Genomic DNA, 24,793 nt, shown 5'->3' on the forward strand with positions numbered 1-24,793 from the left:
GGCGCTGCGCCTTTAAGGAGGAGGGGCGGTGCCCCGCCTCCCGCGTGCTCGCCCCGCCCCTTTCACTCAGCTGTCGCTGGCGTCAAGGGGGTCTCGGCGTCGCCGCGGCCGGCGGGAAGCAGCGCGAGGAGGAGGAAGGGGCACGCGCCCGCCTGCCCGCTCGCCGCCATCATGCAGCGCCGGGTGTTCGTGGTGGGCGTCGGTATGACCAAGGTACGGGTCTCTGCGCCGCCGGCCCGCGCCCTCCCCTGCACCGCTGGGGCCGCGCGAAACTCGGCGCCCCCTGTGTTGGGGGGTGGGGGAGGAGGTCGGCCCGAGCGGGGCTCGTCTGAGGCGTCCCCCGGTGGGCGCCGCTGAGGGGGGCGGCCTCGTAGGGGCCGTGGGCTTCCTCCCCGGCCGCTGTCTGAGGAGAGGCGTGCGGGGCCAGCCTGGGCCTGGGCGGCAGCGGCTCCGCACAAAGTTCACCTTGTGTTGGCGCGCCGAGGGGAGGGATGGAGCCCTCGGCCAAGTCAAACGTTCTGGAGCTGCGTTGGGCAGGTCGATACAACAGACTTGTAAGGGCCAGAGCGTGTCCCCGTGTCACTGCAACCTCTGCTCGAGGGCTCGTCCCCTCGCTGTGGAGGCCCAGGGAGGGCTGGCGGCAGCGGAGCAGGTGCCCTGCGGGAGCTCTCCTGGTGCCGTTCTGTACCTCCTCGTGCGGTCGCCAACAGAGCTCACACAGGGGCGGCACGCTCTCCAAGAGCAGCAAAGCCGGAGGAACCTTTTTTTCTCCCTGTTGGTGAAGCTTAAGATGACTCTGATATTTGCCAGAGTAGTCAGAACAAAATCCCCACTTTTTAAATCTATGTTGCTGCATGAGTATTTCTCCAGCACGTGATGTGATAGGGGAGGGGAAAAAAGGTGGAAGACTTCATTCCGTTAATTGTTTATTGGTATGGATCACAGAAGGTAGTTTTGGAATTTATTGGACCTCACCGTCAAAGAGACAACTAAAACCTGTCAGAGACCAGATTGCATCTTAAGCATTTTATTATGATTTTTAGGATTGTATCCTTTCTCTCTCTTCTTTTTTTAATCATAACGATGCAATGTCTTCTAAAAGCTGGTATACCTTCTCAAAACAACAACCCATGTTTCCTGTGTGTGCATCTATCAGTTCTACAGACCATGCTTTTCATTTTCAGAAGTTTAGTGTGATTTGAGAAATTATCAATACTCTTTTTTCCCCTCTTTGTTAGCCCAACTAACATCAATCGCTCTGACAGGTTTTTTTTACAATGATCAAATCACTGACTGATTTCTCTTAATACCTTCAGTATGAAGGTTCTCTGTCTAAATTAAGGAAAGGAAGCACTACAGAAAGTACAGCTAAGTGTTGCGAAAGACTGGAGTTGGGGAGGTAAGCATAAGGAGGTAGCAAATTAACTTTTATATGCTAACAGTGAACATCAAATAATTTGTAGAACTGTAAGAAGTTAGTGTGAGGATTTTTTTAAAATCAGTGATACTTTTTATTAATGATGTAAAAATCCAAAACCTGTATTTGTTGGTAGACTCTAACAGGTTATACTACAAAGAAAATACAAATACCACCTCTATTCCAACAGTGAAGGGTAAGGTACTATAGGATTTGTAACAAAGCTGAATGTTTTCCCTTGGGAAAGGGAGGCTATGTGCAACTAAGTTGCGTACAAAAAACAAGCATTTTCTGGTTACAAATAGGAGTGTAACAAAATACAGTGAAAGGGAAGTATTTATCAAAGCCTTAGTGAGGGTTATGTCGTGTATTATAATGAATCAGTGAAGATGATAGTTATTCTCTGTCCCACCTACAGCCTTTGGACAGGATTATTGTTCTTCTCCATGCAAGTCATGGATCTTTAAGACTGAGCATAAATGATCCTCAGCTTCCATAAAATCACACTATTTCCTGGTTTTAGACATTGCAGGGTCTGGCAGTAGCTCTTGGAAATTGTTGAGATTTTGTGCATGCACTTTTAGGTCAATTAAAATGCTTTTATTATTTAAAACTTATTGTTTACAAACCTGTTTCTAAGTTAAATACAAGCTTTTAAATATACCAATTTGAGCAAAAGAAATATTAAATCTCTGATATGTTTGATTTTTTTTTTTTCTTGTCAGTTTGCAAAGCCTAGTGAGAAGAGCATTGATTATCCTGACATGGCTAAGGAGGCAGGTAATTTAATAATAAATTAATTACTTTTATGTCTATATATTATTTATATATATTTGTTATATATTTGTATATTTAATAAAGAAAGCATTTAGTTTGATTGCTGAAACTTATTTTAAGTTTTACAATTAATCTTTTTGCTATGTTTATGAAAGAACAGCTACTGTTCAGTAAACAGAAGCAAATAAAAAACTGATTAAAAAAAGAGTACTTCCACAAAATTACTAACTGACCTGTTCAACTCACTGCCTTCCAGTACTGAAGTCAAAAGGACAGCTTACCATTGAATTGGACACTTAAATAATTTCATTCCTACCTGTATTGTTCAAACATACTTTCACTGGGACAAACAACCTTTGTGCATGAACACGGAATTGATTAGATGAAATTTTCATGTTCAGAACTCAAAATACTGCAAAATTGTCCTTATGAGAATTAAGATGCAGGGCTATATTAACCATTCACATTATGTAATAAGGAATTTGTACGGCGCTCTCTTTTTCTTATTTGTGAATGCATGAATCATACATGCTGCTCTAAGTTTGCTTGTTATGGTTGTGAGAACTGCTTTTTTTTTTTTTTTCTTTCCCTTCAACTTTTAATTTTTTTTTTTTTTTTCAACTTTCCAACTTTTTTTAGGTCAAAAGGCTTTAGCTGATGCTGGGATTCCTTATTCAGCGGTGCAGCAGGCATGTGTGGGTTATGTTTATGGTAAGTAATGACACTTGATTGGGATGTGACATCTGTAGACATCTGCGTGGAGAAAGTATGGGGCATCCCCTCAATTTCAAGTTATAATATTTAATCATGTGTCAGTTTGTAGAACTGTCTCAGACTTTTAAAAAGTTCTTCTTTTTAGTGATCACCGATCTGTCTGTTTATTTGTGGAGTTTACAATTCTTGTCACGGGTATGGAAAGACTTGCATAAAATTTTGTCTTGCAAATGTGTTTTATGCAAGTAGCTCTTTCAGCAAGATCAGGTGGTATATTTATTCAAGTGGTGCAAAACTTATGTATTATAACGTTTAGAGCAATAGACTTGACAATTCTTTTATTCTTTGTGTGATGCTGTGTGTACACGAGAATGGATATGCTTGTTTATTCAGTGCCCTTGAATTGAAGACACTTGCTAAGGGGTATTTTGGGGATCAAACATGTACTGTGACTTTGCACTTTCAGCCCAAGAGCACAGAAGAGAGATCTGCTTGGACTCAACTCCAAGTGATAGATGAGGTCTATATGTGAGAGGTTCATATCTATTTTAATCCTATGGACATACAAAAAAACATAACCATGGTTTAATGCACTCTATAAGATTATAGAGAGTGCATGCATTAGTATGGCTCCAGATTAATGCTTCACAGCTGATGTAGACAAAAGTGAGTTGTTGGGATACCAACACAGTGCTGCCCTGCCTTCATTACCAGCAGGACCCTTGTGGTTTAAGCTTGTCCGGCAACTAAGCATCGCAAAGGCGCTCACTCTCCCCAGTTGGGATGGGGAGATATACATCCTTATTAACCCCCTTATTACCCCACTTCCTACCTTTGGTATAATACACAGATATCATTCCCTTAGTCTATGGACCACCGCTGTAAAATGTCCACTGAGTTAATTTAGTCTGTGACTTTGGGCTCCATCTGTTACGGTGGTCACTCAGGACAGGAGAGGTGGTGTGTTGCATGGAGTTACTGGGCACCAAAGCCACCTCAGGTCAGGTCAGCGCTGCACTTGCACTGCTTCTTGTAAGGCTTGTCCTCTGTTGGTTCAGGCGGTTCCTGCTATAGTAATTGCCATAAAATGCAACTTGAATAATGGGTTACAACAATGTAAAGGTATTGCCATTATAATCTCCACCCCTGGTCCCTATGGGCCAGGGTACAGGGTTTAATATTGCAATGAACTCCTCCCCTTGCTCCTGGCCTGGCTAGCAACAAGGGGCTCCTGCTATAGTAATTCCCATAATATGCAACTCAAATCCCGGGTTACAACAATGTAAAGGTATTGCCATTATAATCTCCACCCTGTGTCCCTTTGGGCCAGGTTATAGGGTTTAACATTGCAACGAACTCCTCCTCTGGCCCCTGCTCCTGCTTGGATTTATCCACAGACTGCAGTAAGATGATAAACAGAATAGCAGTCCAGCAATCAGCAAATGCAAAAAGCAGCCACTAATGAGCACTAGAGTCTAATATACAGTAAGGCAAGCAAGCCCCATGGCGAGCACAGGAGTCTGCCAATTAATAGGTAAACAACAATAACAAGCTATAAATGTGATTTAGTGCATTCCAATCAAATCTGTCATTACCTCAAACCCTTTGAGCCCCACACTGGGCACCAAAAAGGATTGTCATGGTTTAACCCCAGCCAGCAACCAAGCAGCATGCAGCTGCTTGCTCACCTTCCCCCAGCGGGATGGGGGAGAGAATTGGAAGAGTAGAAGTGAGGAAATTCGTGGATTGAGATAAAGACAGTTGAATAGGTAAAGCAAAAGCTGTGCGTACAAGCAAAGCCAGGAATTCATGCACAACTTCCCATCAGCAGGTGGGTGGTTCAACCGTCTTCAGGAAAGCAGGGCTCCATTCCACGTAATGGTTACTTGGGAAGACAAATGGCATAACTCCAAACATCCCCCCCCCCCCCCCCCTTCCATCTTCCCCCAGCTTTATAAACTGAGCATGATGTCATATGGTATGGAATATTCCTCTCGTCAGTTGGGGTCAGCTGTCCCAGCTGTGTCTCCTTCCAACTTCTTGCACACCCCCAGCCTGCTCTCTGGTGGGGTGGGGTGGGATGAGGAGCAGAAAAGGCCTTGACAGTGTGTAAGCCCTGCTCAGCAATAACTAAAACATCCCTGCATTATCAATACTGTTTTGATCACAAATCTGAAACATTGCCCCATATTGGCTACTGTGAAGAAAATTAACTCAATCCCAGCTAAAACCAGCACAATCCTCAAACAGATTTCTAGTAGACACCCTCAGCAGAAGCTTCTAACATGCAGTCACTGCTTACTGTAGTGAGAGGAAATGGTGTTAAATGACTGGTTTGAACATTTTCCTGTCACTCCAATTCATAGATGCTTGGTGTATTTCCCAAAGCAGTCAAAATCAGATTTCAAATATGGGGAAATCTGTTTCCATTCCAAAGAGTTTTCCATTTACTTTCTCCCTGTTTCTCTATTGATGACTGTGTTATGGCGACTGATGGAGGGTCAGTCAGCTGTGATACCTGTAGCAGCTTCCAAGCCACACCTCTAAGATGTTTCTGTCCAGTCCAGCTACCTTCTGTGGATTTATGTCCTGTTGCCACAGAAGCAGGATAAAATTCTGTCCTTAAAATCTGATGATTTTCATCTTGTTTCTGAGCTTCTTGTACTGTGGGTGAGAGACATACTCAAGATGACAGTTCAAAAGTTCAGGTTTGCATTTTAAGTGGTAGCATTGCACATACTTGGTGGGATTTCTTTTTGCTAGTGAAATTTGAGTATGTGCCTTATTTTAATGTTGTGTCTCTGTATAAAGGTGACTCGACCTGTGGACAACGGGCTATCTATCATGGTTTGGGTTTAACTGGTATTCCTATCGTTAATGTTAACAACAACTGTGCTACTGGATCGACTGCTTTGTTCATGGCCAGACAGCTAGTAGAAGGAGGTGAGTTGTTTTGCCTTGGGACTGGGTAATACGTATTCTCTATTTCTATAAATATAGCTTGAATGAAGAACGGAACTAGTGAATGTGAGTACTCTGAGTTGTGAATGCCCTATCCGCATGGGCAAAACTGTGTTTTCCGCCTCAGCTGAAGAGGTTGATCAGTTCTATATACAAATAGAAGAGTAAGCACTTAAAAGAGTAAGACTATCACTGTGAACTAGTGCACTATGTGTGCACCTCAGAGACTGTGATGCAGTAAGATGGTGCATATGGATATAAGTGTCCTTTCACAGAATGATATGGGGTTGGAAGGGACCTCTGGAGATCATCTAGTCCAACTCCCCTGCCAAAGCAGGTCCACCTAGAGCAGGTCGCACAGGAGCGTGTCCAGGCGGGTTTTGAATGTCTCCAGAGAAGGAGACTCCACCACCTCTCTGGGCAGCCCCTGTGTCATAAGCCATATGAACCTAGTAAGTAATAAGCCAATTTTTTTCTGGAAGAATTGTTTGGAGTAGTACAGAACAAGTTGCATTAAAGTATGGCAAGACACTAGGCTCTGCAGGATGAAAAGGAGAGAAGACTCTGCTAAAAAGCTTAGCTTATTTGTCTTTTTTCTTTTTTTTTAAACTTGAAGTTAACACAAGTGTTTGACTAATACGTTTTTGCAAAGGAGGGGAAAAGAGCAATGCCTTGTGACAGACTATGCTTTGAACTGACAGATGAGTGTTCCGTCTGTTTCTGCAATTCCTTTGTGGACTCTGATACTTTCTTGCATTTAAAGGTTGTGTTTTTATAATGAAAACTATATTAACATTTTGTATGATTATTCTAGTATTTGTAGCAGAGACATAAGTGCTGGGTCATCTAAGATAATTGCTGTCAAACATTTTAAAAATAAACCCAAACCCTGTAGAGATCGCTCATTCTTCACTATCAATATGCTTGTATCAATATCATTCCCATCCCAATTGGACTCTCTTTCAAAAATGAAGAAAGGAGGAAGAGCGGCTGGTGGGTGTTTATGTATATTTCTTGTAATTGAATAGTTGTTAGTGCAGAATGTCAGTTATAATTACATTGTGTTTTAAATAGCCACCGATTTTATTTTAAGGTTTGGCAGATTGTGTTCTGGCACTTGGCTTCGAGAGGATGGCAAAAGGATCCCTTGCTTCAGGTGTAAGTGTCTGAAACACTAAATACATTTCATTGTATTTGTAAATAAAATACACCTCCTTGCTCTCTGAGATATATTCTCATAAATACCAGTTGCTTTAAGATGTCGCTGTCGATGATTACAAAGTAAACCATTATTTTGATCCACGGAAACTTCTAATGAGTTTTATGATTCTGATTGCAGCTATGATATGCAAATTTTTTATGGATTTTGTTTCATATGTCATGCTTCTAGTATTTTGCCAAGAATACGTTAAAGGCAGTGTTAATAGGGAATAATGAAAATACCAGATAGAATACTAAAGCATTGAGCAATTTAAGTGTCTTTCTCAATGACACAGGAGATAGAATCTGGTTCATCTGGCTTTTGGCTTGGTGCTTACTCAGTTTACCAGTTAACACGCTTTCCCAAAAATCAAAGGCTTTTGTAAAGCTTTCTTTCTTGTCTCTTTGTTTTCACTGGAGAGTTGTGTGGGGTTTTGTTTGTGTTTTGCCTTACGGCAAGCAATATTAGAGCCCATGTGTGGTTTAACTACAGAACTGTCAAATTTGATAACATATGTAGAAGTTTGGATAAGAAATGTTAAATTTAACAACTGATTGAAATGAGTAAGAGTTATCTTTAATATGCTTTACAATATTTCATCTAAACTTCACTGAAAATACTAATACAGAATTAATTTTATAACTTGGAACTGTATTAACTATAGAATATTATGCTGAGGTGAAAAATACCTGAAGTCCTCTGCTGAAAATAATGACTGTGATGGAATCACATAGGAGTTGTCCTTGCCATGAATCAGTGCAGTCATTGTAATATTAAGCATTTCCTGCTTATTTACTCTTTCTTACGGTTGGGAAATTCTGAATGCTTAAAAACATGTCACTAAAGTGCAACATACTGGCCAGTGGAATTGTTAAAATACCAGAAAAACGTTTATTTTGCTTGAAATCCATGACACTTTTGTGGCAGTGTTGTAAAGAAAAGGAAATCATAACTTGCTTTATAAGTATTTATCTTCTTTTTAGTTTTCAGACAGAACTAATCCAATGGACAAACATTTGGAAATTATGATAAATAAATATGGCTTAGCAAGTGCTCCAGTGGCACCTCAGATGTTTGCAAATGCTGGCAAAGAACATATGGAGAAATATGGTATGTTAAAATACATTTTTCTCATTGTCCCTTTTTAATGAAGTGACTTAAAAAATATATATTAGGATTTCATTTTTGAAAATTCGGTGTCCTTTCTTTTACTTAAGTACTACAACTGCAGCATCTACAGCTAACACGGGAATATATTCGGATAAAGAGTTATCTACAGAAAAGTTGGTGTTGTGTAGGCAAACAAAAGCGTCAGAAGATATAATTAAGGCTGTGACAGAGTGTCTGGTGATCATACTAATGGTGTGGTTTGTGCTTCTGCAAGGTCTGGGCCATGAGGTTGCAAAACTTCCTGCATTTTTCCCTTGTGTCTTAGGATGGGTATATAAGCTTGGGACTGAATTATTTGACAAAAGCTGTCAGGTATTTGATTCAATATATAGTACTAGGGCTGCTTCCATTGCCCTTTCTTACCCCTCACCAGACAAGGGAATTGGCTCTGAGGTAGCAGGTTGGCCTGTTGAGCATCTTCTTATTTGCACTTAGTTTTAGACTAGAATATGGAAAAATTTTAAGACTTAGACTCCAATACTTCACTATAGCAGTTTTGCACTGATAGGAAAATGAGCGTTCAAATTTTAGTAATATAATAACACCTCAGATAAGTGCATTTTATCTTCTGTATTTTTACATTAGTAAGTGTTAAATATCTGAGTAGGATATTAGACCTAAGTTGAGTTCTGAAGAAATCCTTGATAACAATGAGTCTCTCGTAAAGATGTTTGTAAAGGTCAAATTCTTATGACACACTGTTTAAAATGCTATGTTAGCAGTGTTTGGGTAAACAAAGTATTTCAACACAACTTTCTTTCCCCTTTCAGGGACAAATCCAGAATACTTTGCAAAAATTGCGTGGAAGAATCACAGCCATTCAACTAACAACCCGTGAGTAATGTAATCTACCTCTATATTGAATATACGTTGCTGTTACAAAATTTGTCTAAACCTGAGTATTATTTTTAAAAATACTTTGCAGAGTATATTCTTTATTAGGGAATAAGAATTATACCCAGCATAAATTCTATATCCTGTTCTTTATACTTTGTAAAAACAGCTCTATAGCTGCCTAATAGTGTGGTATCAGTAAGTCTGCTAAGTCTGCTAAAGTGTGCTGAAACTAAGATGGCATCTGTTATGTTTTTCGTAGGTATTCCCAGTTCCAGGAGGAGTACACGTTAGATCAAGTTCTACATTCTCGCAAAATTTTTGATTTCTTGACTGTCTTACAGTGTTGGTAAGGAGAGGACTTAGCATTGTGAAATAAATCTTGATGTTAAGACAAATATGATAGGACATCCATTTAAATAAAAGTCTGTTTGCGTGTAAATTAAAATTTACTGATTATTTTAAGTAAAACTTACTATAAATAAAATAGGTGTGGAATCTCTGTCTTGACCAAACCCTATCTCGGTATGTGCTCACAGTATAATACAGTGAGCTGAAATACCTTTTGTGTTTTGGGGCTTTCCCATCATTGCATATCTTTTACCAGTGTTCATCCATTGCTGTTAAGTGTTAATTCTTGTCTTCAGCCTTTCCTAAAAACTCCTGAAAGGCTTGTTGTTAACAATGTTTATAGCCAAGTAGAAGCTTTGATTTTTTTTTCTAAATTGAAAATCTGTAATGTATGTTTCTATTTTGATGTCATGGTTTTCAAATGTCTGTTATAAGTATTACCAAAAGTGTCCAGCAAACACTGATCGAATCTAGTTTCAGTGGCATCAGCCAAAGAAAGTAGTTTTTTTGTTTGTCCGTTTTGTTTTTTTGGTTTGTATTAAAAGATAATTCAAGGAAGATTGACATTGCTAATTTAGAATGATGACATCATTATTCTTCTTTCAATCAGTCCAACATCAAATGGTGCTGCAGCTGCAATTTTGGCTAATGAGGAGTTTGTGAAAACGCATAAGTTGCAGCCAAAAGCTGTGGAAATTCTAGCCCAGGTGATGGCTACTGATTATCCAAGCACATTTGAAGAAAACAGTTGTATGAAGATGGTAGGTTTACAATTCTCTATTCCCTGATACTTCTCAGGGCTTTTTTTTTTTTTTTTTAATACCTGAAAGTCCTAATGATACTGTAGACATTTCTACGTCAGTAAGCACACAAATTATATTTTGTGGTGAATGTAAAAGTAATTTCATTTGGGCAGGTGGAGTAAGCAAAGAGTATGGTTGTAGAATAATGATAAGAAATTTATAAACAGGCTATCAAAGTCCTAGTTTTCAACAAATTATTTAAAGGTTACTTTTTAAACAATTTGAACAGCAAGAAAAACATTTATTTAATTTTTCTGCTTGTAAGTAAAATTGTTTTAACTCTCATGTTTTACTCTTATGTCTGTGTAATACAGAAGCTGAAATAACCTGTTGGGTATAGTCTGATACTTGCTTAAGTAGAATGAAGGGAAAGACCTGAACTGCAAAATTTGAATCCTACTGCAAATTTACTAAAATAACTGGATGTAAGTCAAACCATTAGAATACCCAATAGCTTCTACTGTTCTGTTTGGACTTCAGATATGGTTCTAGTCAGATGGCTGAGAGAAAAAGGTAGCAAAACAGTTTGAGGATTTGTGATCAAGGCTGTTGGTCTCAGTCATGCAAAGGAGCAATTTGGCTTGTGAGCAAGGTTGAGAAAATAGAGGATATTCCCCAGAAAAATTTCCATATGCCAACAATGAGACTTGGAGTGTATTATTTCTTTCTATACAATTCATACTATGTAAATATTAAACTCTGTGATATGTGGTGCATTAAAATAAATTTGAATGTCACCTCCTATGGGTTACTTTCACTTATAGGATATATAGAAGCGTGTTTAAAATTAAGTGTAGAAATGAAATTGCTAACTATGTTTGATATTTTAATGTACAATTTCTTCTTGTTGCAGGTTGGGTATGATATGACTAAAAAAGCTGCAGAAAAATGTTTTGAAAAAGCAGGCCTAAAACCTACAGATGTTGATGTGATTGAACTTCATGACTGTTTCTCAGTTAATGAGTTCATTACCTATGAAGCTCTGGGACTCTGTCCAGAAGGTAACAGCGTCAATGGAGATCACTGTTTTATTAAAATGGAAAGCATTAAAAATATCTTTTTATCTGTTCATATAATTAGAACTTTGAGCTGTCTACTGGACAGGGCTTCTATTGGAAAATCTTATTAGCTGACCTCATAAGAGCGAAAAGCAAGTTACCGCTGTAGTGACATAAGGAAGACCTGCAAACTCTAGAATGAGTTTAACAAATGAGCGTGTTACTGTGATTTCTGAAGAAATATAGAAGGCAAGTTAAAGTGTTGGACAACTGTGTGGAACCATACAGGTAGCTTGTGCAGGGGTGGCTCTTTTAAGCAAGCAGAGCAAGAAAATTAAGGACTCTTCTGATCTTTCTCAGTATTATGCCCCTTTTTCAGGGCTATATACATAACTACCCCAAGATTTCCCTCCATCTTTGTATTTCCTTTTAAGAAAATAAAAATTGGACAAGAATTGCCTATAGAGGGACTTACCAATATCTTTGATACGACTTTTTTAAACATCTTGAAACATCTTTGCCTATGAAAATACAGAGTTGCTGACAAGTTGGGAACATGCCTCTAAAGCCAACTGTATAACAATGTACAATCTGTCCAGATTGGTTTAATTTCACTGAAGTGAGTGGATTTACAACAGGTTAAATGGCAGTGGAGATTAGTTCTGTGTATGTAGATCAAACCATTAAGATTTTCTACTGAAGAAGTTCTTGTTTGATTTCAAGTAAATACTACATTGAACTGCTATTTCAGTATTTGATATATTTAAACTCTAAATGTATTCTTGCTTTGTGTAAATAATAATCTGATGTAACGTTTCTCTAACTTGTTTTTAACTAATTTTGAGAAAATATCATACTCTGTCACTAGATGGTGTATTGTATTAAGTCTAAGCTTTCTTGATGAAACAAGTTCGTAGATCTTCAGGAAGACCTTTTATGTGTTCGTAGGTCTTCAGATACTTGCCTTTGAATGCTTGCTTTTTACTGTCATTGCTGTATTTATATGGTATCTGCAGTAAAAATGCTAAATAAGTAGGTTCTATGATTCTGTGATTAAGCTTTTTAGCTTAATTCCTTTAACTGAAGATACAGAAGGATCCTGATGATACTTGTCTATTTGACCAATGTCTTGTGTATGGTAATTTAATAATGCAATTTTTACCACCTTTCAGTCAGTCTGACCTTAATAGTATGTGACTATCTTGGAACAGTAGACTAATTAGACATAGAGATTAGTGAAATGGCATAAACCACATTGTGGATTTAGATGTGCAAGACTAAGCTGGTATTCTCATTTAATGGCAGAAGTAAGTTATAAATACAGGAAATGGGGCAGATCTTCTTTAGACTTCAACATTAATAATGTATGCTGAAGAAGCTGGTACAAGAATAAAGGAATAAGGGACTAGTTAAAATGGAGAACTGTCTTCTGAAGGCATGGGAAGGTCTGGAAAGCCAAGCAATTCTAAGCATTAGTCTTAGGAGTGGTTTTATTTACTATCTTAATGTCTTTCTACAGCCCAGGCTACCTTTAGCATTCTTTGTGGCAAGGGCTTCTGTTCAACTTGGTATTCACCAGGACCTCCATGTCCTGGGGGTCACAAATTACGACTAACCCCTTAAAATAACGAACGGCTTCATTATATCGATTATATCATAATACTGTATATCAACAAAATAGTTAAACAGCAAATTTTAAAAAGCTTTTCTATCAAACACTAGCCCTTTTATTTTCCATGTTACGCTTTCTCCAGTGGCTCATTAATGTAGTTTGACTAATTTCAGTCTGCTTTTAGTAAAATCTGTGGTGTGTATTTCCTGGGTTTTGACTGACTTGCAGCATCTTTGGTAAATGACAGCAGAATTGAAAAATCACTTAAAACCAAAAAAGGAACATTTTTCTTTTATAAATCCTGTTTTGTAGGAAAAGCATGTGACCTCATTGACAGAGGAGACAACACTTATGGAGGAAAATGGGTTATTAATCCTAGTGGTGGCTTGATTTCAAAGGGACATCCGCTTGGTGCTACAGGTACGCAAAAACATGTCATTTAGTCACGCGGGTTAGATACGAGATACAGCTCTCGAGCAGGCAGATGCTTCCCACTTGTATTTGTCCGTATGAAACATGAGGGCTTCATAAAACTAGAAGGAAGCTCTGGAGTTGATTCTCATTTCCAACTTCCTGGGAGATGGAAATGAGAATCCTTCCAAGCAGTAGGGCAGGTTGACCATGTAGGATTGCTCAAACCAGAAGACTTGGAGTGTGAATTTGATCATTAGCACATATTTAATTTTATGGTGCTTTTTTTTCTGTTGTTAATAATGACCCTGCAAAACAGCTTAACTTTTTTCTAAACAATTGCTCAATAGTACAAGTTCTGCTGAATGTAGTTTGAATAGCTATTTTCATATGTTTTCATCCTTCAGAATTCAAATTTTGGAGATATTTACTGCATCTGAATAGCGTGTATCCTTGTTAGCTGTAACAAAAGCTATTTCTTTTAAGCCTTGGATGTCAAAATATTTATCTGATGTTTACACCAGAAGCTCAGTTAGTCACTGTTTCCCAGCAAAATAGGTTTTCCCCCCTTTTTCTTGGTTTGTTTTTTGTTGTCTTTAAACTGCTACGCTTACTTCTAAAATGAGGTGGCTCTTTGATAAGATGTGTTTGGATCTGTGAATTTACCTTCCTTGTTTGGAAATGCGAAGCTGTTGGAAAACAACAAGCCTTAATCTAAACAGCTGTAACAGCTGCGTAATCTGCAGTTAGTGTAGGGGGGAAGTCTTGGGAAACTTTGGAAGAAGAACGTTGCAGGTGAATGAGGCTGTGGGTACCTGTAACAGGACGAGGATTACATTGCTAGGTTTGTGTTAAATTTTTGTCAGAGTGATAAATGTAGAGGCAATTACTGGGATTCGTGCCCCTCTCTATTGCCATGGGATCCAGAGTCATTAAAGGGCAGAAAATGACAACAGACTGTCAGCTTAATTTCACTGTAGGACAGTCTCGAGGCTGGCCATGTGCTCATTGGAGATCATGTAGGGCGTCTTAAATTTCCAAACCATTCCAGGGCAGGTTGTCCCAGGGTACACGCGCTCTCCTTAGGGCTGAGAGACCCTAAATGAAACCTGTTAATTCTCATCTATGACAGGGATTATAACACTTGTTACTCATCCTCTTTGTGATGTGTCAGTTGGCAACGTGTGAAATTCAGTGCATAAAATGCAGGTTCCTCCCCTGCCTTGCCCAAAGGCCTACGTGGTTGTCAGGGGGAAGGGAGAGGAAGAAGTGGAGGTCTCAGGATGGTGGAGAGAGGAAGAAATGTGTGTGTGGTGGGACTGGGTCATAATAGTAGGGAGAGACCGAGGGTAAGTGTGATCTGAAAGTCAGGGCGGCAATGAAGAGGGATTCACCTTCCCTGGTGGAAAAGGACCTTGGGCCCTTGGTCAACAGCCGGCTGAATACGAGCCAGCAGCGTGCCCAGGTGGCCAAGAAGGCCGACAGCATCCTGCCCTTTACCAGAAACAGTGTGGCCAGCAGGAGTAGGGCAGTGATGGTCCCCTGTACCCAGCACTGGTGAGGCCCCACCTCGAGTGCTGTGTCTGGTTCTGGGCCCCTCACTACAGCAAAGACATTGAGATGGTGCTGGAGCAGGTCCAGAGAAGGACGAGGCTGGTGAGGGGTCTGGAGAACAAGTCTTCTGCGGAGAGGCTGAGGGAGCTGGGGTTGCTCAGCCTGGAGAAAAGGAGGCTGAGGGGAAACCTTGCTCTCTACAACTCCCTGAAAGGAGGGTGTAGAGAGGTGGGGGTCGGTCTCTTCTCCCAAGTCACAGGTGATAGGACAAGAGGAAATGGCCTCAAGTTGCACCAGGGGAGGTTTAGATTGGATATTAGGAAAAAGTCTTCACAGAAAGGGTTGTCAAGTGTTGGAACGGGCTGCCTAGGGAAGTGGTTGAGGCACCATCACTGGAGGTGTTTAAAAGATGTGTGGATGGGGTGCTGAGGGATGTGCTTTAGTGGTGGACTTGGCAGTGCTGGGTTAATGGTTGGATTTGATGATCTTAAGGGTCTTTTCCAATCTAAATGATTCCATGATTCATTACAAGAAAATACATTTCTGGACATCTCAGCTGTCAAGAATGGACCTTCTCAATCCTATTGCATGGGCTCGCTTAGTACCAGGGAAGGAGGTTTATGGAACACACCAAGCAGTACGTGCCTTACTTGCTTTCCCCCCGCTGAGCTCTGTGATCGATTTTTCAGGCCTGGCGCAGTGCGCCGAACTCTGCTGGCAGCTGCGCGGTCTGGCCGGGAGGAGGCAGGTCCCCGGGGCAAAGGTCGCGCTGCAGCACAACCTGGGCCTCGGCGGGGCCGTGGTGGTGACCCTCTACGGCATGGGCTTCCCCGGAGCCGCCAGGTGAGCGCCCCGCGGGGCCGGGGACCCCAGCAGCGCCGGGGCCGGGCGAGACGGGCCGGAGAAGTGGTGGGGCAGCGGAGGGTCTGGCCCTCTGCGCGCAGCTGGTTTCTCGAGGAGAGGGAAGGCAGCGCTGCCTGTACTGAAAGGCCTTACAAAATCGTCACCGCGCAGAATGTCTCTCTGTAGAGCAAGAAAACGCACTGCTGAATGAAAATGCCCATTTTGCGTACAGTTCTTTGTTATACTCTCACTGCAAACTTTCATTGTGGGTTCAGTACACAAAGCTCGCTTTGTGTTAACTGTGCTCACTTATCTTTGCCTTTCAAAACTTTTTTCTTTTTTGTTAGAATTGTCGTTTGCCTCTGTGCAAGGAAGAAATTGCGCTGTAAACTAAAACTTGCTCAGCAGTTGGAACTGTTGTGTATCTACAGCACTGCAGGTGTAAACATAGATTATAGTTTACATCATGGCTTAATCCTGATAAACAATATGCGCTGTGAGTTAGAAGTTATTGAAAAGAGCAAACTGGCCTGTAAAAATGACTCGTGATTTCTTGTAAGGAAAACTATAATATTTGGAGAAGAAAAAGCCAACGTAACAAAAACCCCCTTCCAAGAACAAAACAGGCTGCGTTAAAATTATTTAATTGAAACTAGGGACTTGCCAAAAAAAGCAAGACATCCACAGGAATAGAGATGCCCACTGCTTTCATTGCTGAAATTGTTACTGGTTTGGTTTCGTGAGGAATTCCTTTTAGCTATACGTGTTACATGTGGTATTCTAAATACTTATTAGAATTCAGGTGTGTTACTCATCCAGTCCTGGCTAAAGAATTTGCACTTGCAATTGTAGCGTCCTTCAGAGTGAGAGGAGAACCCTACTGTGAAGCTGTCTTGCAGTCTATGCTAGGATGGACGGAAACTGAGGGAAAATACTTAAAATTTATAAATACACCAGAATTTCAGGAGACACTTTTTTAATACACAGTTTCCTTTGCGTTTTCACTTTCAACTTTGCTTAGAAAGATTGAGCCATTCTTTGTGAGTATTATGGATTTGGTTTTAAAGCTGAATGCCAGTACTTTATATTTGCTTTGAAAACCTGTGAACAGTAAAATTATCATGTACTGGACTTCAAGAAATAAATATTCCCTTCCCAACGCATATTACTAATGTCTTTTTTAGATAGGCCTGTATTATTCTTGGAAGGTGACAGTATAACCTGTGGAAGAGGTAATGAGAGAAGCAATTGAACTTTGAAGGGCTGCAGCAGTAACTTTTTGTAGTACAGTGTCAGAAGTGATAATCCTGTCACTTCTGTAATCTGTAAGAGGTTAGACCGTATGAGAAAATAGGTGTGATACAGGAAAACTATCATATCTTTTCATGGATTCTCTTCAAACATCTCACACAACTTGGCAGTGGGTGTTGGTACACAGTTTTAAATCAGAGGGGAAGGACTGTTATAGGGAATATACTATTTTCCATTGCATTGAGCTTTTTCTTTAAAAATACTGTGATTTTATGGAACAAGGAATCTGTTGCTATTAGTATACGATTGACCTTTAGGTACTATTAGAAGTAGTGCCTTTCTGTCAGGAAAAGCTATGCATGTATAGATGATATCTCTTCTGAAGAAATTAAGTCTAATTTACTACAGCTTTGTTGGTATTAAGAATTTTTAAAATTGTTTCTTAGGTACAACTCAAACCAGAGAAATCTCAGCAATACTAGTTTCATCTTACATTAGAAAAGCCTAAAAACCTTTAGTTCTCCCCTGATACCTGACAGGAGGAGCTGTGCTAATATATATCAGACTTTGGAACGAAACAACGCACCTAATCTGTTCAGATGCTGCTTATGTAATTGAATTATGTTGTGTATTGTGTAACTAAGGGAAAGGTGGTAGCATTTCATGTTTGTGAAGATACTTCATACCATTTCTTCTACAGCAGTGCAGGTAGACTTACTAATTACAGGCTAGGTCTGCATCCAATGACTGACTTTTAGTAAGAGCTGCCAGGAATGTACCTCAATGTAAATGACAGCAGGACTTGATCCGTTTTGGATTAGTCTTTGAAACAGTTTTGCTTTTTTTTTTTTTTTTGACCCCTTACGAGTTTACATCCTGTTAGTACAGCCTTGGTTTATTAGCAAAATTGATGTGTCTCCTTCAGATGAGACGGTCCCTACTATTGCTACCCTAGTATACACCTGTAGGGTAGTGTTAGTACCACACAAGTAAGTTCTAGCAACACTTCTTAAGCACTTCTGTCACTTCAACAATATCAGACCTGACCACAGTTTTGAACTCTGCTGCCAAGAGACGGTAATAATTGTAAACTTGTTTTTCCTGCTGCTTGAATTGCCATTTTTTTGGACATCTCTGTACGTACTTTGGCTCTGGGTGTCTCTGCAGAAATGAAGAATTAGGTTTCATGCTGCTGTCAGGCCGTGCAGGGTGACTGCTCCAGAGAATCAGGAATAATGCTTAGTACCTCTTGGGACGGTTGAGAGACCCACGTGAATCGGGAGGGAAAAGGGGATTGGTTTTGCCACAAAAAAAGCCAAAAAAAGGTGGTATTTCTCCAAGATGGTGCATATGCTGCTCTCTCTTCACACAAGGTGTGGCAATAATGTTTGCTGATCTATCTTAACAAGATTAATGATTTACTTTCATTATAAAATTAGAGTTCTGTCCATACATGCAAAAACATCTAGATACTTGAAGTGATTGTAATTCACACTGTCATGCCCATCAGAGAGTAAGCTTCGCTTTAATATCATATAGTTCCTCTGTACTGCTAAAGTGTTTCAGTGTAGCTGTTCTCGCTGGGGTTAGATCTATTCATGATAATTTTAAGATGCTGAAAATGTGATTAAAGGTATGTAAATAAATGGGTTTTTCATTTCAGCAACGGCCGTATTGCGGCTGTGCCTCTCAGTGCAGCCGTTGATGGATTTAAGTCACATTTGGTCTTCAAAGAGATTGAAAAGAAGCTCCAAGAGGTATTTAACTACTTCTTTTACCTAAAACAGGATTTTAATTTATGACAGAACATGCCTGAAACCTGATGGGAGTAGAGGAGCATCAATCACTTCCTCAGCATCTGTCACTGAAACAGATGTTCCAGCTTTGAATTTCACTGTGTCAGAAATCTTTCTATGCTGTGCCATGATTTTAAATTAGTTTTTTTCAGATGGTTCCTACCTGCGTTAAGGGTATTTCAGTAAAGGCAAGTTTAGATGGTATGTGAGGAGCTTGCTAACTAACACAAGAAACTTCAAGTTTGTGTTTGTTGCTTGATTTGTAAGTGTGATTAAATGAAGAAAACACATTTTGTCATCTTGACTTATTTGACTTACATCAAGCCTGTTAGGACAGTGGTAATTTTTCTTAGTTGATTTTCATATAGATAGCCATATTCTGTGGGTTTTGTTGTTTTTTTTTCTAAATGGTTGTTTAAATGAAGCCTAATAGAGGGGGAAAAAGATATTTCTATGTTAGTAGAAAGGGTAAAGGTTTTTAAATTACTTTCTGTTTAATTCAAACTATTTTAAAATTACTTTGAAGTAAATGACTAATTTCCACATTACATAATCATTACAGGAAGGTGAGCAATTTGTCAAGAAAATTGGTGGAGTCTTTGCCTTCAAAATAAAAGATGGTCCTGGTGGGAAAGAGGCGACTTGGATAGTTGATGTGAAAAACGGTAAAGGCTCTGTGGCAGTTAATTCAGGTCAGTGCTATTTTATTATGTCATTGCACAGAAAACACATAAAACTAGTGGAAAGAATATAAATTCATATTCTGCTCAAGCTGTAGTGAACGAGCAGAAGTGGTAGAGCTACCTTAATTTTAAACTTCCTACTACTGACACTTTTAATCCATGATGTTTTGGACCAAGAATGAAACATCTTCTAGCCTGAATTCTGTCTAGGTAATTGCATGTTTGCTTAGGGGCTGCAGACAGATCTGTCATATCACTCTTATAGGAATCACGATTTAATAAATAATAAATATTTCAAACCTCAGTGGTCGTCTTGTTCTCACCTCTTAAAATTTGGGCCAGAAATATAATTTTTAGCTGTTTCCTCAGTTGCTTTGTTGGAGGCAGTAGTAGGCAGTAAGCTGGTCTATCTTGTCAAGTTACTTCTCTGCAGTTAGTTAAGCAATAAACCTTGACTAATTTCAATACTGTACCAGCTGACATCGAGTTGCATTTCAAAAAAGGCAGACCTAAATAAGACACAGACTTATTGGTGGGGAACCCCACAGAAGTATAGGAAACAAAGGATTTTTACCCTTGCCATGAAAATGTCTTGTCTGGTATCTGAAGTCATGTGTCCTAGTAATATAAATAAAAAGCCAGAGACAACAGTCTGTTCTCAGAATCTCAAATATCCATAAATCTGCATCATAAAGCCTTTAATTAAAAACATGGCAGGGGATTTGTTTTGGAGTTCACTGATTTAAGTTACTACAAAAATAAAAACACTGTTTTCTGTTGTATGGACAACATTTTATCAAAGACTTAATGAGATGAGTGTAGGAAAAGATGTGTGCAGTTTTTAGCTTATCAGAGCTTATTAATATAATTTTCAGCTTATATCTGGTAAGAGGATCCTAAAAATGTCTGGATTTGAATTAATTCAAATGAGTGTTTTTAGAATGCACATGTTGTTCCCATTGAAAGAGAGGGCAGGAAATGCCTGAAATTTTGGTGATGAGTATCTTCAGAGAGTGTCACAGGGGAAAACACATTTTTTCTGAGTTGATCTCATTACTGGCAAATTTAAGCTTGATAAAACTTAAGACGATTGTCAATGCTTGCAATTAACATTCTGTCTGATTACAAGGAAATTATTATTTCTTTTCAAGGAATTAATTTGCTTAGCACCTTTCAGAAAGGTCAGTCTGTCTTCGGTGTTGGGATGGTCTGTGCCACGAGGTGGCACAGGTGCCTGTGGGTTATTGGGTGATCTCTTGCTGATATTTTTATAATGGCCCTTACTTTTATGTAGTTCAGGTTCCGTTTTACTAACCTGTAGTGTCATCAGATTCTTCATGGAGCTGCAGCTTCTATTACTGTTTCATCTCTGTTTGAATTTTCATGTTTAACTTCTACCTTCCAGATAAGAAGGCGGATTGCACAATTACAATGGCTGACACTGATCTGTTAGCTCTCATGACTGGCAAAATGAATCCTCAGACAGTAAGTATAGCAAAGATGAGATGATAAGAAGACTCGTTTGTTTGTTTTGAGAGCGTTTAAGTTGAAATCATTTTAATAAACTCTATCCTCCAAAACTGCTGTGGCTGATCTGAAAAATGACGATTCTTGACTTTCCCTAAACAAGTTGACCAAAGTAAGATTAATCAAGAAATACAGTATCTACCCTTCCGAACAGGTACATATTATTTCAGACATCCTATAGATAATCCAAAAGGGGATATAACACTGCTTGATTTGCAGAGAAGAGGAGAAAGCTAGTGTTTGTAGCATGACTTAAGAAAGGAGGAACGTTGGCCCTCTGTTTGGAGGGCTTTATGCTCATAGTGTAAGGAGTAATCTTGATGCTGAAAAAGAGAAATTGAGGTGAGCAGCCACTGAATGCCTCGGGTTATTTGTTTTTTTTTATTCCTCAGTGTGTCAAAAGCAGCCATAGTGTACAAGTGAACCAGACATATAAGTTAATTTTAAATTGCTTTTCCATTCTAAATTTGAAATGCTCTGGGTAACATTCACTTAATTTTTTGGTCTGGTAATCACATGGTAAATAGGAATTTTCACAAGGTTCATGAGTGTGTCTAGGAGAAGCTTGAAGGTAAAGCACATTATAGAATGTTGCAATGTACATGTAGGAAATCAGAAGCAATTGCAATTTTATATCTACAATTTGGATATCTTAATGGATGCACTTGGTTTTACAAGGTCTGGAGGAAAAAAACCCAAATCTTTAGTGTGTCTGCTTAACAAACTAGATTTTAGAAATTGAATTAGTAACAAAACCAGTAATAGCTGGGGGGGGATTTGAGTAAGAAATCAGTTGTGGCATCTACTGTGCACTATTGCTTCAGTTGAAATAGTGAACTCTTACTCTCTGAACTGTCATTAGCAAACCATTGAGCATTCTGCCCTGCTTTAGATACAGATCCATCGTTATGATAATCCAAGAAACAAGCAATACCAAGTTTGTTCTCTTTAGGTATCACAAATACAGTAAGTGTACAACTTTCCCAGCTTCCTATTCGACCTTCTAGTGTGAGAAAATAGGTTTGTTGATGAACGTGAGGCATCTGCAAGAACTGTTGGAATTACAAAACTGCAGGCCAGGACATACATAATACACATACATAATAATCCATAACTTTTGGGAGGGATGCATTTGGGGTAATATATTGTATTGCATTTCAAATAATCTTTTATTTCTTTTTAGGCATTCTTTCAAGGCAAATTGAAGGTTTCTGGGAACATGGGCATGGCAATGAAACTTCAGAATCTACAACTTCAGCCAGGCAAAGCTAAACTTTGAGCTCATTAGAGTAAACATCAGTATTTGATAATCTTGACAAAAAAGTAGAATGAAACTAGACGTTATCAATAATATGGCACAGGCTGGGTTTGTTTGGACCTCTCTCGCCTAAATTCTGTGGTTAGAGACCTTAATTCTCTTAATAAATTCCAGCAGTTTGTCTATGGCAAAGACTTTAGGCTAAGCTTGAGTCACTAACTCTTACAAATGGTCTATGGTGGGTATTTGTGACAATTTTTGTTTTAATCAATATGCAAAATTTTATAAGACTTTGAGTTGAATGAGGCTGCTTACTGTTGTTCGGGTTAGCTGGGAAGAGAGTAAGGAAGGTTATAAATAGTATGAGTTGCATTTTTTTAAAAGCTGTAATACCAGCTCATACAAATGCTTTCAGACTTCCATTCTAACATTTGCTGCTGCTTAAATTAAAATGGTCTTGTAAAGGGGATCTCTAACTTTTTTTAGAATAGGCTTTAGGAATTTGCTATAAAATACTTTTCTTATTACTACTTTGGAATTAAAAAATAAAATATCCAGAAGTAAGTAGGAACTAGAACTTTGCTTTGAGATTCACAGGATTTGATAATACTTCACCTTGAAAGAAAATCAGGTTTGCCAGGTTCGCAAAGAGGAGTTATAACCAACATTTTACCTGTGTTCTCCTGAGAAAATCTGGTGTTGATCATTATGAAGTTCTTAACAGTAATGGAAAAGCTTTAACTTCTGTTTTGGGAAAATGTATTCTGGTTGGAAGTTTAATAGAAAATTAAATATACTTTTCCTGTTCCTCTGTGTGTCTCTTCCTCAGATTTGTAAACGTGGATTTCATGTTAACGAATTGACTATTTTATACAGGTTGTCATGAATGGCTCCTGCAGTCCTTCGCTTTTTCCTCCTTGGGCATTGGCAGTAGATACTCCATAAACTATATCTGAGTCTAGTACATACACCTCACATATGTGGGCCATGACTGAGGAACTTACCCATAAACTTTCAGTTCCTTGTTTCAACTAAAATCATAACAAAAACGAGCTACTGCAAGCTAATTCATTCTGCTGATCTGATGTGATTGGTTAGCAGATTGCTGAGCAGTAAGAAGAGCTACACTGAATCTGACCAAAAATCAGTCTAGCCCACTGTATTTTCCGACCGTTCATACCTTTGGAGGAATTTTAAGATGTCCCAAACATCTCTTTACCCAGAATACTTTCCTAGGTGCCAGTGACTTTAATTTTTTTTTTTTTCCAGCTCATGAATTTGAGCCAGAAGTGGTCTATCTGTAAAGTTCTTGGTGGATAGTCTTTCATGAGTTTGTCCAGTCCCTTTTTGAATCCTTTGCAGCTTTTTAGCATGGGTCAGGAATTTTGGTAGCTTACCTACACATCATGTGGAATTAAATTTATTCCTTTTTATCTTATGCATTGCAGGTTTATTTTATACTTCTTAGTTGCCTTTTTTTTGGGTTTTTTTTTTGTTGTTGGGGTTTTTCTGGTGGTTGGTTGTGGGGTTTTTTTGAGTGTGGGGTTTTTTTTTTTTTACTGGAAGAAGCAGCGAACAGCTTTGAATCACTCCTGATATTTACCCTATCACCTTCATGCTTCACAGCTTAAAGAAGAGGGCATCCTATTTAATTGTGTCACATGTAGAGGCTCTGGTAACATTTTGGCCATCCCTATATCCTTCCTGTGTGCTGCATTCCGATTGTCCTATCTTAAAAAGGCTTTCAAGATACAAGAGCATTTTTTGCTTTTATTTTTCTTTTCCTAGTTGCTTTTCTGACCGCTACTAGCTTTGAGCTGATGTTTTCTTAGATCTCTTCAAACTGGAGCCTCATTTCTTTCATGTTAACTCAGTGCTTATTCCTGCACTGTGAAGCTGAAACTTTTCTTTTTAATTATTCCATATGCATTGCTTTATACTGAATTTCAATTGTCTGTTTTACTGTCCAGGCACTCAGTGTTCAGACCTGCCTGCAGCTTTTGACCTCAGCCCTCGAGTCAACTTTATCACCCCACTGTTCATCTTCTTTTTCAAGGCATTAGTTTAGTTTTGAATAGGACAGATAGTGCCTTGTTCCACTGAAAACTTCTTAAAACAGTCTGGTACATATGAATCATTTTTCCTCTTGTGTACTTGTTTATTGACTTATCCAAACAATTGTAGTAGATAGGAGTCATATCTCTCAAACAAAAGCAGTATTTGCTCTCTACAAAGTAGTGTTTACTATTGCAGCCACCACTTTTTCCTAAATTCTTTCCATTTGGCTTGTGGGTTAAAATAAAGGGGAATTACAGGATTGCAGCAGTAATTCTGTACTGAAAATAATTTGTTCCTCTACACAGAGTTGCACATACACCCTTTCATTAGCAAGCTTTTTCCTCCTTTTGAATCACTGATGCTACCAGAAGAGCTTTGCACGGGTGTCTGTTATGCAAGCTAAGAACCTGCCTTTTCCAAGAATTTTGAGCACAGAAATAACAAAATAGCATATTTTGGCCATTGCTTAATTAAAGCAGTAACTCAATTTTGAAGTGTAAACAATCTAACATGGATTCTAGTAGTCCTTATCAATGAGTGTTTAAGTAAGATGTGCTTACCTGCAGATTGAGAG

At 39.1% G+C, this 24,793-nt stretch overlaps 1 protein-coding gene across 1 annotated transcript; it reads left to right on the top strand.

The window, feature by feature from the left end:
* The first annotated feature begins 84 nt into the window (after positions 1-84).
* On the top strand, positions 85-23,598 carry SCP2 (sterol carrier protein 2). The gene is made up of 16 exons (XM_074151366.1): positions 85-213; positions 2,143-2,197; positions 2,834-2,905; positions 5,720-5,851; positions 6,963-7,027; positions 8,054-8,180; positions 9,011-9,074; positions 9,337-9,423; positions 10,036-10,186; positions 11,082-11,229; positions 13,151-13,258; positions 15,493-15,646; positions 18,561-18,654; positions 19,256-19,385; positions 20,782-20,861; positions 22,087-23,598. Exons 1-16 carry the CDS (start codon positions 172-174, stop codon positions 22,180-22,182), a joined length of 1,605 nt encoding a protein of 534 aa, XP_074007467.1. The 5' UTR covers positions 85-171; the 3' UTR covers positions 22,183-23,598.
* Positions 23,599-24,793: the final 1,195 nt, after the last annotated feature.

This window comes from Numenius arquata, chromosome 8 (genome assembly GCF_964106895.1).
Source record: "Numenius arquata chromosome 8, bNumArq3.hap1.1, whole genome shotgun sequence".
Taxonomy (NCBI): domain Eukaryota; kingdom Metazoa; phylum Chordata; class Aves; order Charadriiformes; family Scolopacidae; genus Numenius; species Numenius arquata.